The 16,605-nt window shown below is 28.8% G+C and overlaps 1 protein-coding gene across 1 annotated transcript; it reads left to right on the forward strand.

The window, feature by feature from the left end:
* The first annotated feature begins 145 nt into the window (after positions 1-145).
* LOC107449491 (ATP synthase subunit g, mitochondrial) lies at positions 146-10,053 on the forward strand. Its single transcript, XM_016065021.2, has 3 exons — positions 146-305; positions 4,479-4,639; positions 9,850-10,053. Exons 1-3 carry the CDS (start codon positions 266-268, stop codon positions 9,946-9,948), a joined length of 300 nt encoding a protein of 99 aa, XP_015920507.1. The 5' UTR covers positions 146-265; the 3' UTR covers positions 9,949-10,053.
* The last annotated feature ends 6,552 nt before the right edge of the window (positions 10,054-16,605 follow it).

Consider the following 16,605-nt stretch of genomic DNA (forward strand, 5'->3'; position numbering starts at 1 on the left):
TTCTTCAAATATTCATAAAATAAGAGTCATGTGTGTTATGGTACTTAAAATTATCAGTTTGTTTAATATTTTTGAATCACCTATCCTAATGAAGATTTTTAATAAGAAAATAATTATTTAATTTAAGGGAACACTTTTTTCTTTCATTCACTGTAACTGTCATCTTCAGTCTTTAACCTTCATTTCGGTAGTTGTTAAAGCAAGTACTTATTAATTATAAAATAAAAACACTTTTAATTTAGCTTTCATTTTATAACGATAAAAAATGGCCTCTCTTGGTTCTAAGTTGCCAGTTATGATGAAAGGTAAATTTATAATTTGTTTGATGGTCAAATTTATAGGTCACTAAAAAATTGTGTATATAATGTAAACACATATATTAAGGTTAATAATTGTTAATCAATGCAGTATTGCTGTATATTCTTCACTTGATTTATAATTCCATAATTTAGAAATCTTCAAATAATTGCAGTTAAATATCGCTTAATAAAATATACATTTATTAAAAATTGGTTGAATATCTATTGATATTAACATAGATATATATCAAAGCGATGATAAATAAATTTGACGTTATTTTGTTTTGTAACCGTTACTTACAATGAGAAGTTTTGGTTTCCTGAAACGCTTAATAATTTTAGTTTCTTAAAATAATTTAATTTATGTTTGTTTCTGTGGGGATTTAATTATAGACTATGTTAACCTTCATCTATCAAAAGGAACATCAAGATAGAATCAAGTTAACATGTCTTATATACTAGTGAATTAATATTCAATATTTATAGTAGTAGTTATGCCACATTACTACCCTCCCAGGATTTTATCTGTGATAGAATACGACAAACAAATACCACTTGTTGATTCATGCTGTTTATTTATTTATATTAATTTTGCTCATTATATTTTCTTCATTTATTTGTTTTTAGCAATTCGCCCATGATTTTTTTTTATTAACTGGGAGACTTTATTTTCTTTGAGCAGTATATATATTTTTAAGCATATCAACTGTTTCTAATGTGGACCATCCAGCGATGTTGGCATGTTCATATCACGTCCACAGGTCACCAGTGTGGGGATTTAATTTCTTCTGAATCCAGTAGATTAATGTTTTTTTAAGGATAAAGAATTGCCTGAATTTTTAATTTCAATCCTCACAATTAGAATAAGTTAAAAATGTTCAAATTAATTTTAAAGAAATTCAAAAATTTTTAGTGAACTCATGGTGCGCAGCGTTTTTAAAAAGTGCTTAAAGGTGCTTATTTTTTATTTTCGTTTTTTAAAAGCCCTAAAGGTTCTTTTTAGTGGATGTTTTTGAAAAATAAGCTTAATTTTCATTTTTCGAAAATGAGATTTTTTTCTATACTGTGTAGATTTTCGCCATGTGTAATGCAAGAGCGAGGTTTTCACGTTGTTTTATTAAACGTTTTTACAATTCATTCAGCCACAATCTATTTCGGCGTACGTCGACCCATAGGGTATGAGAGCGCCTATCATTTTACATGTTTGATGAAATACTTGCGAGTTTGCATGTGCGTCTACTGAGCTGGGTTCGGTGAGTTTATTACGCTCTCATGTGCAACTCTGCTGCATTTTGCAAGATATTCTTGATTTCAGGCTGCATTTTCCACTCTTTGATATCGAACCAAAAAATCTCTTGATCATTTTATACTGACTAATATAATCAAGAATAGAGTTCTTTGTCAGAAACTGGTTATTTATCATGATCATGTAAAGTTTTTAAAATTCTCTTGCATTTTTTTAATGTATATAAACTAACTAACTCAGTGGCGCGACAGCCCATTAAGAGGGCCAAGGCCGACTGTGCCCATCTCAGTTTTCTTGACCTTGGGCTCTGGGGTGCAGGAGCATATGTTCCGGTCAGGTGGTCAGCCGAACGCGGAACCCCCAGTGTTAGTTCCCAAGCATGCTTGGTACTCATTTTATCGACCCACTGAAGGGATGAAAGGCTGAGTCGGCCTTGCCCGGCCCAAGGATCGAACCAAGGACCTGTGGCACGACAGCGCGAAGCGCTACCGCTCAGCCACCGGGCGTCTTTTAATGTATATAGTGTTTAAAATATTATTGAGTGCTTAAAAGGTGCTTATATTTTGGGTTCGGTGAGATTATTGCGCTCTCGTGTGCAACTCTGCTGCATTTTGCAAGATATTCTTGATTTCAGGCTTCATTTTCCACTTTTTGATGTCGAACTGAAAAATCTCTTAATCATTTTATACTGACTAATATAATCAAGAATAGAGTTCTTTGTCAGAAACTGGTTATTTTATCATGATCATGTAAAGTCTTTAAAATTCTCTTGCATTTTGTTAATGTATATAGTGTTTAAAAATATTATTGAGTGCTTAAAAGGTGCTTATATTTTGTTGAGAGATTTAGCTACGCATCCTGAAACTACTAGTGTGATAGTAAACTTTTGGTGCTAGACCATAATGTTTAGTTAGAAGCATGTTTTGCTTTGAATTGAGCCCAGGAATGTTGACTTGCTGTGCTATGCTTGAAAAGTGAAATTTTTGTATGTGAAAAGATTTAATATGACTTGGAAGTAAATTTTTTATTGTTGTAGATCTACTTAAACTATGATTAAAGATTGGTATAATTTTAAGGTATTTTAAAAAAATCATGTTTCTTAACTTAGAACTTCAATGTGTTTATTATTATATTTTTTTCTTATGATATGTTTTTTTAGTTTTGTTGAATAATAGTTTTATATGTAGTTGTATATTGCAATATGTTAATTGTTGTAAAATTATAGTTTTGTGTGCATGTATTGCTATATTTTTATGAAATTTACAGTAGGCTGGTAACAAAACTGTAGCCTGGAATATAATATTTTATTTAGATATCTACCATTTTTTATTTATGAAATACATGTTTTGTATTGTTAAAAAATGAATGTAATACAAGTGAACTTAGAATTTAATGTGATTAGAATATTTGATTCCATTTTTGGCCTATGGCAAAAAACAGTGTCGAAAGTGCTTGTTGAATCCCCAAAATGGTGTTTGTGCTTAACAACGAATCAGTTTCACTTTTTTTTCTCTCAGAAGTAAAGTTTCGAAGTTTCTGAGATACATGTTATTTTTAAATAAAAATTTAATGGAAAATTTAGCTTGTTTGGAAATGTCTCGTAAAATTTTTGAGTTGTTTTAAGGTTATAGATATTTTAGTACATTTTAGATGTACTTATTATTTTAATCTTGAAGCATCTTGAGCTATAAACAATTCTTTACTGATATATGTAAATCAGAATTTTTTAATATCTTAAACTGCCTTTAATTGTCTTTTTTTTTTACATTTAATTAAATGTTGTAATCAAATTTTTATGTGAAAGTTCATCTTATTCTGCATATTTTCTTAGTTTTGTAATATTTACTAAAAATTATAATTAAGATTATTTCTTTTTCCTGACCTTAGTCTGTCATGAGAAAGAATTCACTTTTCTTTTATTGAAATTACAGCATTAAATTTTTAAAAGTAATTTTCTTGCTTGCCATCAAATAAAATCCTATCTTTTTTTTTATTATAAAATCTGTATTATTTTATAGGAAGTATTATACTTATAAGGTATCTAAAAATAGTAAGGTAGTTTCTGTTAGACTGTACTATCTTTCCCTTTTTAATTATAATTATTTATTAAAAAAGTTTTATTTTTTATTATAAATACACATATAGGATTATTAAGGTTACATGCCAAATGTGACATGATTTAAAAACAAAAAAAAATTATGTATTTTTAATTAACCGTTTCAATTACCAATTTTTTTTTAAAAAGAAAGAATGCAAAAAATCAACATATTTTTTTATTTTATATACAAGAAACTAAAAAAAAAAACATAAAACACAAGTTCTAAGTTGAAATTTTAATTTTTTTTATGCGTAAAAAATATTTAATTTGCCATCAGCTTACCATCCCAATTTATCTCGGGCAAATGAAAAAAGTTAAATATTAATCTTTTTATATGTTCACATCTTCATAATCTGAAAAATCGTCTGCATTGCTTTCATTTTTGCTAGCAAAAGCCAGTTTTTAAATCTTTTTTCTCTATGTAAATTCATCAACCATCGTATATACAACTGTACAAAACATGCCTACAGTCCCACAAATAGCAAAACTCCCAAACAAAAATTAGCAAGCTTCCAATCACAGCAGATTATTATTATTTTCTGTTTTGCTTCCGGCCGAATAAAATCGTGATAAAACAAAACATATTGACAGGTTAACTCGAGATGATCAGGGAAGCAGTTATGTCTTAACAATCTTTTTTTTTTCTTGTAACTGTTAGTCTGTTATAATGGAATTTCCTAATTATAACTTTTGACCTAGTCTGCTGGTATTTTATTTTTATTATTATTATAAATTGAAATTGTTTTAAAATATTTTGGATAGAATGAATAGAATTTTCTTTTGCAATATAGCTTGAAATCTGTTCATTTCTCAATTATTCCATTACATTTTAAAGGTTTGGTTGAAAGTTCAAAGCCTAAGCTTGCAACATTTGTGAAATATGCTAAAGTTGAACTTGTACCTCCAAAGATGTCAGAAATGCCTGAAGTTATGGCTGGCTTTGGACGCCTGATGAGGTCAGCAAAAAGTGGTGCTTGGAGACATACTCCTGTTAGGGTAAAAATCTTTTCTTATATTTTTCAGTTTTCATTCTTAATGTTTTATTCTTATTGTTCTTTTTCAGTTTTCATTCTAATGTATTCTAAATTTAAACTTTAAAAAAAATATGTATTAAAATTTTCTATGTTTATGTTTAAGAAATGTTTGTAAACATTGGATTGTATTTCCATAGCTGCTAACTACTGGATTTACGAGTAGACTACTAGATTTTACCAGTTTCTCCTAGTCTAATGGTTTTTGAAAGTTCTCCTGGTTTTTGTACAATTTAAAAAATTCCCTAAAATTCAGTTAAGTTTCCTAAACTAATTCCAATTGAATTAGAATTTTTACACAGCTCTTTGCTTACTTGAATATGTAAATAAATATTACTAATACATAATGAAGCAAACCTCAAATATAATAAGCAGTTAAAAGATTTTCTTTTTTTTCTTGTTCTAAAATTTTCAGTTTATTTTTATTTAGAGCTCTCTTTTTAAATTCATTAAAAAAAAATAGGTATCTATAATAAATTATGTGTCCATTACTATTCGAAATTATGAGTTAACATAGTGAAAATCATTTGAAGTTCATTTTAAATGTCAATCAAAAAGGAAAAATATTTCGGATCATTTATACTTATTTGTGTATTTTGATGACGGGCTTTTTGATAAAGCTTTTGTATTTTGATGACAATAAAAATCCCCAAAACTCACAATCTGTATAAAAAATCAAAAAAAAAAAAAATCAGTATATTACGCAACAGCTATCCTGAAATTTATGTTATTTTGTGAAGCTTACTGAATTTTTTCTATCTATGGCAGAATTGTCTTTCATTTTTGTCATTTTACTCACTGTCAAAGGAACTTGTTAAATGGATCTAAAAAAAATTGATATATAATTCATTACAGGGTTTTCACAAACCTACCTAAATCTTTACCTTAAGGGTTTTAACGAACCTACTCGCATATATAATTATATGTGAGCAGGCTTTTTTAATCCAAATTAAATAGGTGAAGAAAACTCTCTTTCGAAAAGATGTGTGATTCTCCCAAAATATGACTTTTTTAAATCACAAGTTTTTAAAAGCTAAAGATGCTTTAAAAAAGAGTATATTTTTTATAAGACATTTGACACAAGGAAAGTAAAAGAAACTCACTTTAACAATGTTGGCTTTTAAGCTAATCTTTTGGCTCAGAAAATACTAGGAGAGTGACATTCTTGCATACCAGGAGTGTGACAGTTTTTTCATACAAGGCCATATTATTAAGATAGATGTAGGCTTAAGAAAGTTCTTCTGTATAATCATCACATTATTATATGTAATATTTTTTAAATGTCGTTACTCGACTATTAACATTGCTGTAATTGCATACCTTGCCTATATAAGTTCTAGGTATCTTTATGATAACTGTAGTATTTATTGTTTTATTTTGATTAATATATGAAAATAATTTTAAATAATTATATTAAAATACCAAAGCATTAAATGGAATATTTTCATTGGAGTATTGTTCTTTTTACATATAATTCTTCTCTAAAATTTTAATTTGCAGTTTTTCACACAGCCGTCCCCTTTTTTAACATTTTAAAATTGCATTGATGTTTAGCTGATCCTTTTTCTCTATTGTATTTAATTAAGACATTTTTTAACTGTGTAAAAACTGATTTTTATTTAATTTATTTCTGTGTAATAGAGTAATGTATAAAATTAAAAAATTATATGAATATATGATTTGTTGAAAAATTAAGTTCCTGGTTTCGAAAAATGTGCATACATTAAGATTTGTATAGAAAATATCATGTCAAAGCAAAAGTTTTTTCTAACCACTAGAAAGCTTTTGTTGAACTTCTTTTTAAGAAAAATTAAGTGAAGCATCTGAGCTATACACGGCGGCAAAGGACTTGCCATTCATCATTCATTTGGTTGATTCTGAAATCAAAATTGGAGAGTGTTTAGCTCAAGACAGTGGTGAGAAGGAATGTGCCATTTGTTGCACTAATCAGAAGCTTTCTTTGACTCAACACTGCTGGCTAACAATTGAAAAAGAGACATATGCCATTGTATAGGCTCTAAAAAAATTGAACACTAGATGTTTGGACTGATCATAACCAGGGTTTGTTGATTTAAATTAGCTTGATTTAAATCACAGTGTAAATCATGATTTAATTCAAATGATTTTTTTAAAAAAATCATTGATTTAAATCAGCTGATTTTTTTATGTATATTGATTATAAAAGTTAAAAAACAGTGTTTTAAATTATTGATACTTTTATTATTTTCTTTTCTTAGTTTCAAAATTTATTTTAAATAAATTGTTGCATTAATTAATTTTAGTTAACGAAATTACTTTCTTTCTTGGTGTGTGTTAAATTCCAACTCATTGAAAATTACATTTTTAAAAATATTTTGATTCTTGAGATTGAAAGCACAGATTAAAGTAAACATTTAATGCTGTCTTAATATAGANTTTTATATATATATATTGATTTAAAAAGTTAAAAAACAGTGATTTAAATTATTGATACTTTTATTATTTCTTTTCTAAATTTTAAAATTTATTTGAAATAAATTGCTGCATTAATTAATTTTAGCTAATGAAATTACTATCTTGGTGTGTGTTAAATTCCAACACATTTGAAATTACATTTTGAAAAATCTTTTCATTCTTGAGATTGAAAGTACAGATTAAAGTAAACATTTAAATTTTTTTCTCATAATATGTTTACAGTATCTTTGACGTTATCAGATTTTGTATTAAGAAAATTTCAATGAGTACTCAGATTTCTTTAAAAAAAAAAATTTTCAGCTTAACTTATATATTTTGATATAGGATTAAAAATGAATAAAAGTATTCTTTAAATTCTCTACTTCATCTCATCTCTAAATTTCAATCATGCATTTGTTTAAAAATGGTTACTATGCGTTATAATGAAAAATTGTTTTAGGTAAAAATATTCATATGATATAGTTTTAATATTAATTAAGTTTTGATTTAACATTTATAAAGTTTTTTTTAGTCATAAATCAAAGTTCTTACTGTGTATTTGAATAAAAATCAAAAAAATCCGTATTAAATATAAAAAAAAATCCAATTTTCTTTTAAAAAATCAGGAAACCCTGATCATAACGCACTATAGCTTTTGTGAAGAAAAATATGCTACAACCAGCAAAATTACAGCACTGGGCACTTGTTCTTCAAAAATATAATATTCACTGCCTGAGATCAAAATTAACTAATGCGGATACATTAAGTTGACTATTTACTTCATAAACAATATCTTTACTTCTGGATTAATTCTTTTTTTTTTCAATGTGTTTGAAGGTAAATATTTTATTCATTAACTATTAATAGAATATATAAGAAGTGCTTGAATGTTCAATTATAGGTAATTAAATATTTTATGAGATTACTAAATTTTAAACTTTATATTTTTAAAATAAATTTTTTTATTTTAATGATTTTTATTATGTTATTTCTGCAGATTGAGTTTAAATTCAATTATATACTTTGTGAGTAATTGGATGATAATTTATGGTACATAATATGCTTTTTTTTATTATGAAGTTTAATATCTCCTGAAAAATTGTTTCTAATGTTTATTTTATATTGATGCTAATTAGTATTTGATAAAAATATTTTTGAATATTTGAAACACTCAATATGTTTGCTAATTTAAATACTGTGATTTGTCTTTATTACATTTTAATCAGTCATATCTCTTTTTTCTTTGAAGTCTAATTTGTATATTAAACTTATTCAGTAATTTATAGTTTTATATACATATAAGAAATTGCTTTTTATATTTATTATTTTTTTTTAAGTGTATAATTTTCATATATGTAATTTTTATGCCAATGAAAATTATAAATTACAAGGAATAATGCTCTGAAATTGTCCAGAAATGCCATTGTTGTCAAAATCTGGATCTTATAACAGTGTTCTCCCTAGGCATTCTTAAAAAGGCGGACCGCGCTGCCTGTCATTTGATGTGCCCTCTTTGCTCTTTTTGTAAAATCAAACTGCCATTTCTTAAAAACACTGCCTTTTTTATTCCCATTCCATTAATAAAAATTAATTTACTCTTTAAATTATGATTTGATTACCTACTTGGTAAAATTATCTGTGTTTATAAGTTTAATTCTGATTACTATTACAAATACAGGGTTGCCACTCCACAGGGAGAACAGGGAAAACCTGGAAAATACAGGGAATTTAAAAATCACCTAAAATAACAGGGAAAATGTAGGGAATTTTGATTTTTTCTTTACAAACTGGAAAAATACAGGGAATATTGTTTTTTTATTTTTGTCTTTTAAAAAATGGTGACCACTCAAAGCGTAATATATGGGATATTTAACCATGATATTTCAGCTATACTAAACTATTTAATTTATTACAGCATTATTTAAGTATGTTCAGCTGTTTTTCCAGCAATTGAAACTAATAAATATAGTTAGTCCAATATAGCTCACACAAGAGCACAGTAATTATTGTTTCCTCTTAATATATTGCGTATAACATGTACAGGGAAAACACGGGGAATTTTTTTTCCAGATTTGAGTGGCAACCCTGAAATATTTATTTTGTTAGTATTGTTCTCTACTGGTTAAATTTTTATAAGTTTATCTTTTTTTTTGGGGGGGGGAGTATATTAATAAACTTTTTATGCAATTTTGAATTTTTAAATAATTTTTTTTTTTTAAATGTTCATTGTCTCATTATTTTCAGCTTAAGTTATGGCAAAAAAGCTTTCAAATTATTTCTCAATTAATGTTTTTTTTTTAGTTAACTTTTTTTTCGAAAAAATTTGTGCTCTGTAATTGTCTTTTAGGATGTCTTTAAAATTATTTTTTATAAACTACAAAGTTTTCTCTTATTTTGATAATGAGTGAGTATTACTTTTTGAAATACACATAAAATGGTATAAGAGGATAACTTAAAAGTTGTTGAGGATCAAAATCAGTTATTGCATAATATTACAAATTTTTATCGTGGTAAGTGAGTGCCTTTTCCAAACTCAAAGTACCCTTTTCTGTGAGGAAGCACTCTGCTCCTTTCTTTTCCTTGGAACTCTGCTTATTAGTAACCACATTTGTAATAAATTGCAATCAACTTGAATTATCTAGTCAATAGAGATTTGTCACGAACCTTTTAAAAAAAAATACTACTAGATTTTTAAACAAAAATTTTGTTCATTTTACATATTGTTTTTTCTTTTCTTTTTAGGAAGCATGGTTGAATTCTTTAGTTGCAGCTGAAATCTATTTCTGCTTTTGCATAGGAGAGTGCATTGGTAAAGGAAGTATATTAGGTTATCAAGTATAGATAGGTACCCAAAGTACGTTATGCATAAGAACTTTGTTATTAACACCCCACTAAATGTCATAGAATTTATCATGTGATTAGATAATAAAATAATTCTCAAAAACATGTGCTTTGATTTGTTTTTGCTTTTTTGTTTTGAGTTAAATAAATTCTGACTCAGTATTATCTTCTGTAATTATCTTATGCATTGCTAAACAGAAAAAAATAATTCATTCTTTAACTTTCTATGTAAAAATTGTATTCAAAATTGTTTTTCAAACTTTAGTGTTAATCACTATGTACTTTAGTGTTAATCACTATGCCGCTAGCTATTCCAGAATTCAGCTTAACTCCAGAAAGTATTATGTGAATTACATACAATTAGAGTTACATGCATATGTACATATTCTTCTCTACTCCGAATTAGAGCATAGTCTCACTGTATTTGTGACCAGACATTTTGCCTCTCTCCATGCCTTTCCTATTATTTTCAATTCATTTGCAATCATCCTGGTCCAAGTATTTTTAGCTGTTCCTCTTTTTCTATTGCCCAGAGGGTTCCAATCAGACATTTGTTTTACTTTAAATTTTCAGGTTTACATAGAACATGACCAATCCCTATTTGCGTTCTTTAATTTCCAGATCTATTGGTTTATGTTTTGCTTTTCTAAGGATTTCTGCTTTACTATTTACATACAGTTAGAGTTCCTGATATCTAATTTTAGTTGGAGAGTTTAGACAATAGCTTCAAAATTGTCTAAACCTTTGGGTTTGCGGCAGAGAAAAATAATGGAATGAATTATCACACTTGGCAGCACTTCTCATCAATCTCGTTTTCTTCCTCCATTTTGGGAATTTTTGTGGGTTTGTGGTTTTTATTGTTTCTTTATTCCTTTAAAAATTAAGATGCAGTTTTTGGTTTTCCGAACGTCATTGCAAGGATCGAGTAATGCATTGGTAAAAATTTATTTGTACTGCTGAAGCTCTGATCCCAATGTCAATGCATTATGCATTCATTTCCAGATCGCTAAGAGCAGAATTAATCGTGGTATTCCGTCAAAGAATTGATTGTTAATTAAAATTTTTTTAGACTTTTTAAGTTTTTTAACTGGAGCTGTATGCTGGATGACAATGCAATATGCAATCATTTCCTGAGCGTTACTAGTAGAACTTATCAAGAAATTAATACCAAAAGAAATTTAACGCCTGTCAAATTTCCAGCCACTTTCTGACTTACTGGAGTGCTCACATTATATGCTCAATTATTTTCTGATCACTACAATCAGAATTTATCACCATATTATTGCAAAATTGATTGATCACTGGTAAAATTTCCAACCTGATCTAGAGCTCCGAACCTAATGACAAATTAAACAATTATTTCCTGACAACTTTGACTCAAACTGAATTTATCACCATGTTATTACTACAAGAAATTTATACTCAATCAAAATTTCCACTGCTGTTCAATTAGCTAGAGTATTTCGTTTTTATTATAAATGGAAACATCTCGGTGTTTTTTATCAGTTCCTGTCATGCATGCATCATAACATGCAGATTTTATTATCAAAAAGAATTTATTGACAATCTAAATGTTGACCGCTTTTCAAATAGTTAAAGTGCTTAAAAGTAAACTGGGTTCTATTCTAGTTTCGATCGTTTCTTGACCATTACAAGCATAAGTTATACAATCTAAATTTATTGGGAATCTCTATGACCACTTTCCGACTTACTAGATGTCAATTGAAGCTCCGCGTATGACAATTCAATCATTTTGTTGATTTAATCCCAAAACCCATCAACTAAATCAATTGCGTAAGTTCATAAACTTCCAGAAAGTCTAAAAAAAATCTCGTCTAACCTGAAATCAAAACATTTTTAATTGTGTTGGACAATTCTACACTTAATACAAATACTATAAGTTTTCTGTTCATATGAGACACCTCAAATGACCACTGGCAAAGCGTGATACGCAATTGTGCTAACTTCTGAGCCTTTCAGACAGCAGGGAATTTTCTAGAATACCAATAATGTAGACTAAAATTGTATTTGCAAAGTAAATTTAAAAAAAAAAAAAAAATTCGTTTATCATATTAGAGTGCCACTCTTCAGTCCTGGAGACTGAAATCAGTCTTTAGAAAAAATCAGTTGTCTAAATTTCATCAATTAGTATCTAATCTCTTTTTCATTTGTTTTTTTAATATTAAATGCCCTTTTTTCCTTTTAATTTAATTCCGAAAATATTTTCTGTTAAAAATAAAATCCTTTTTAATGAAAACATTATTTTTCAAAACTATTGCAAAAGGATCAATAAATGAAAAAATGGGATTAATACTATACAAGTGTACAAAAACATAAAAGTTATGCAAAAATGTGGATCTATAAACAATGCTTGCTTACACAAAATTAGTACTGTTGTGTTTAAATTTGATTCAGTTTTCATTTCCCCCCAATTTTTTTAAATGCTAATTAAAAGTTGAATATAATTTTTAAAAAAACAACAACAATTTTTTGGTGTTAAGACAAAAAATAAGTAGAGATATGAATAGCTTTATGAAAAAATTAATGGTTTATTATTCAGTGATTTGTCTAAAAAGATGTATAGAATTAGCTGTTATTTTTATCTTGATTGCTGTAAAAAAAATCAAAGCATTGATTTAATATATGTGCCTTTATCATGGAAAGGTACATATCCGAGTAAGTGAGCAATAAATTTCTGAAAAACAACATTAGATAGTGTCAATTGGTCAAAAAATAAGTTCAGAGTTGAAATTTTTTCGAGTGGCACCCATGCATTAATTGCTAGCAAAGCTTGTTGTAAATTAAAATTTCGATCATTTTCCTACAGAAAAAAAACGGGTACAAGATTTTTCGTCGGACTCAGAACAAGAACAGTGTAGCACATCACTTTCACAAGACACTTCTATTACCACCGATAACCAGCGTCTTTCGAAAGAGGATGCGGTTTAGGTGTGAATGGAAAATAAAATTGTTTTCTTTCTTTTTAGTTTGCTGGAAAAACATAGTTTGTAAATTTTTATGTTATTTTATTATGTCATCACAAATTTCGATTTTAAATCAAATGAACTTTAATAAAAATCCACACATTGTTGTACTTATTGAATACTTGATTCAAAAAAATATTTATGTCCTAAACTAAAAATTAAATTGAGCAAAAACAAATAGTCAAAACATGTCACTGCTCCAATATGTGATCTAATTTTGTAGTTAATTTTAGGATCAATGGTTGGCATAACTATATGGTAAAGTAAGGTTAACCGGGCAGTAGCGCTTAATATAAAAAATTCACCAGTATGTTGTTTCTAATGTCACTTGCCAATCCAGCAAGCCCGCTTAGTGAAACCAAGCGCATTTGAGGCAGAGGGCGCCATCTATGGCCAAGAAAATGATTTGAGCCATGCACGTTGAAAATGTTTTTTAATTTAACCACACACATTTAAATTGTTTCTTAAACAAAATGTTTTTGAAATGAAGCCATTAATTGATTCTAATATGCGTGAAAGTATGTTGTTATTGTATGCCATTAAAGCGAGGGGGGTGTCTCTTTGTTTTCCAGTTCCTTCATCGTCGACCAAGAATTCGACTTCTGCCACACACATGCGTCACAGTCCGTTTTACACGAAGGACCCATTCATACATCATAGATCGGAATTTAACCTGAACTAGAGTACGGTCAATCTCCAATTCAGTACTCCCAGGTGTATGATTTGTAATGGGAACATAGAGGGCTTTGTGACCCGCCAGATTTAACGCGCACCAGTCGCCATTTACTACACCAGGATTCTTCGACCGGAGGGGATCGAACTCACGACATCTTGGGTTTGGGCTCAACTCCCTGCCAATCAGGTTATAACGGCAGTGTAGGGTATACCGAGCAATAGCAATTAAAAGCCAAAAAATAATAAATCAACTATTAAAAAAATATATGTCCATTATACACAGGTAGAGCGCATATCAGGTTGATACTAAAAGCATTTCATTTTTTTATAATACTAATAATGAAAATACACTGTTAAAAAACAACACAAATTAATATGCAGAGCTATATCATTATCAATAATAGTCTAAGAATTTTATTTAAATCAAGGATTAAAATAAAATTCTTACATTCATTCTGAGAATTAAATAAAGCAGTACTCAGGAGTTCCAGTAATTCTTAAAATAATATGTGTAGAATTCTTGAGATAGTAAAAGAGTTTAATAAGTAATTTTTGGCTTTTCATTTAGGTATAAAAAATCTCGATAAATGGGATCTTTTTAAAAAAGTTAAATAACTTCTCTACTTTCCTTGGTTAAGTAGCATCAAAAGAAGCTTTTAAAAGGCAATTATAAAAGTGTGTGATTATATGTGTATGAAGGCCGTAGCCAGGATATTTTTTTGGGGGGAGGGGGATATGGTAAGAAGCAAGGACAGTTTCAGACATGCAAAGTAGGGGAAAAACATTGTAACAAATATTGTTTATTTTGTTGTTTGCAAAATTTAAACTAGTAATTAAAAAATATTACATAATAATTATAATCAATTTGTATACAAAGACATGTGACGGGGATTTGAAGAAAATTTTTCAATTACTTTTTTAGGACAAACCAGAATATCCCGAAATATGCTTAATAAAGTTAGCCCTGTTAGCCTTTCTTCTTTAATAGCATTTCCTGTTGCTGTTTTTACGCGTTTAAGAGTAGAAAAAGTTCTTTCTGCAGTTGCTGTGGTGATTGGCAACGTATAGCCAATATTGATAACAAGCAATAAATGTTTGGGGAAAAGATACTGTCACATTCTTCAATTGCTGAAAGTGCCGTATCTGGTCTACTAAGGGGTTCACGCAGGTTCCACTTTGATGCCCATACTTCCATTTCTCCCATGAGGTTTCCGATGTCAATGAAATCTGCGTAGATTCGGAAATTGCATAAATTAATATCAACGTTCACACAATACTTAGGTAACACTTAATTGAGAGATGCAAGAGTATCTTCGTGCTTCAAAAATCTTTCAATCAGTTGGGCAGCGAAATAATCTAAAAAAGGAATGTATATATTTTGACGGAAGTACTGCTCTGGGTCTGTGTTCTGATTTTTTATATTGCCTCGGTGATTTTGATAGGATGCCAATCTAGGAAGTTTTACATCTAGATCCAAACTTGTGAAAGTATTAGGGAGTTCCGAATATAGCTTTTGAAATTCATACTCGGCATTTTTTCTTTCGTTTAGAAGTGTGTTGTTTATTGATTTTACATGTATCAAAGCTCCATTCAAATCTAGATGAATTTGTTGGAGTGCTTTGCTCAGTGGGAGAGTCATAGAAAAAATATCTCTACAAACAAGTAAAGTAATGTAAAACTCACTTTTAGTGATAGTAGAAATAAGATTATCCGCTTCAGAGTAAGCTTCGCAGTTTCCAGAAGCCTTTACTTCTTCGAGAAGTTGAATTATTTCTGGATAAAGTTCTTCAAATCTAATGATTGCATCATGATTTTCTATTCATCTTGTTTCGCGAAAAGATATTATTTTTTTGAATTTTTCATTCGGCAAATTCGTTTTGATGATGTCTTCTAAAATTTTTGTTCTTTTGGCTGACGATTTGATAAATTTTGTTATTGTTTTAACTGTGCCAACACAGTTTCTAATAGCTTGAATACTACAAGAGTGACTAATTGCTAAATTCAAAGAGTGTGAGGAGCAATGTACATATATAGCTGTTGGGTGTAATTGTTTGATGGCTGCTTGAACACCGTTAAAGTCCCCTCGCATTGCAGATGCTCCGTCGTATCCTTGTCCGACAATTTTTGAAACATTAACTCCTAAATTTCTTAATGATTTTAAAATAACACCAGCTATTCCGCGTCCAGATGAGTCAAAAATTGGAACGAATTGGAGAAAGTCTTCTCTGACAATTGGCAAATCAATTCTAACATCGATGTACCTTGCACAAAGTGTCAACTGCTCAGTTTGAGTTATGCCCATAGTTTCGTCTGCAAGAATAGCAAAACAGCTTGTTTTATTGATTCTATCAACAATTGTCTCTTGGATAATGCTACCACAAATCTCTATTAATTCATTTTGGATGGATGGACTGATGTACATTGCATTACCACCACATTGGTTAATATGCTTTTTCAAAGTTTTTACTGAGAGGCTCAAAGGAAGACTAAAAAGTTTGAATCCCAGAATTTCGAGGGGGGGGGATTTGTCCTGATGGTCTCCCCCTGGCTACGGGCCTGATGTATATATATAAATACACTATTCATAAATCATTGGACACACTTAAACCAGAGTTTCGTTAGCCCAAATGTGAGCATTTTAGGATTTTTTATAATTTTTCACCGTCATTTATTTAACACCGATTCCATATTTAATTATTGGGCGTCCTATTTTCCGATAAATTTTCATTTTGCCTCAAATGCACTAAACAAAGTATGTGTAATGCTTACATTAGGTGATACTCGTTGCTATTTTTTTTAATGATTTTTGTACTTCTTCATTCATTTAAAACTAGTCTCTCTTTAAAATATGTTCATATTTTCCGAAAACTTCCAAATGAGTTTGGAAATATTTATAGATACTTTAAGAAAAAATAAATAAATAAAATAAAATCCTTTTGCCCAGAATATTAAAAATTTGAAATAAGGCTGGACACTCTATAAAGTTTTTAGGATTTTT

Source organism: Parasteatoda tepidariorum, chromosome 8 (genome assembly GCF_043381705.1).
Source record: "Parasteatoda tepidariorum isolate YZ-2023 chromosome 8, CAS_Ptep_4.0, whole genome shotgun sequence".
NCBI classification, from domain to species: Eukaryota; Metazoa; Arthropoda; class Arachnida; order Araneae; family Theridiidae; genus Parasteatoda; species Parasteatoda tepidariorum.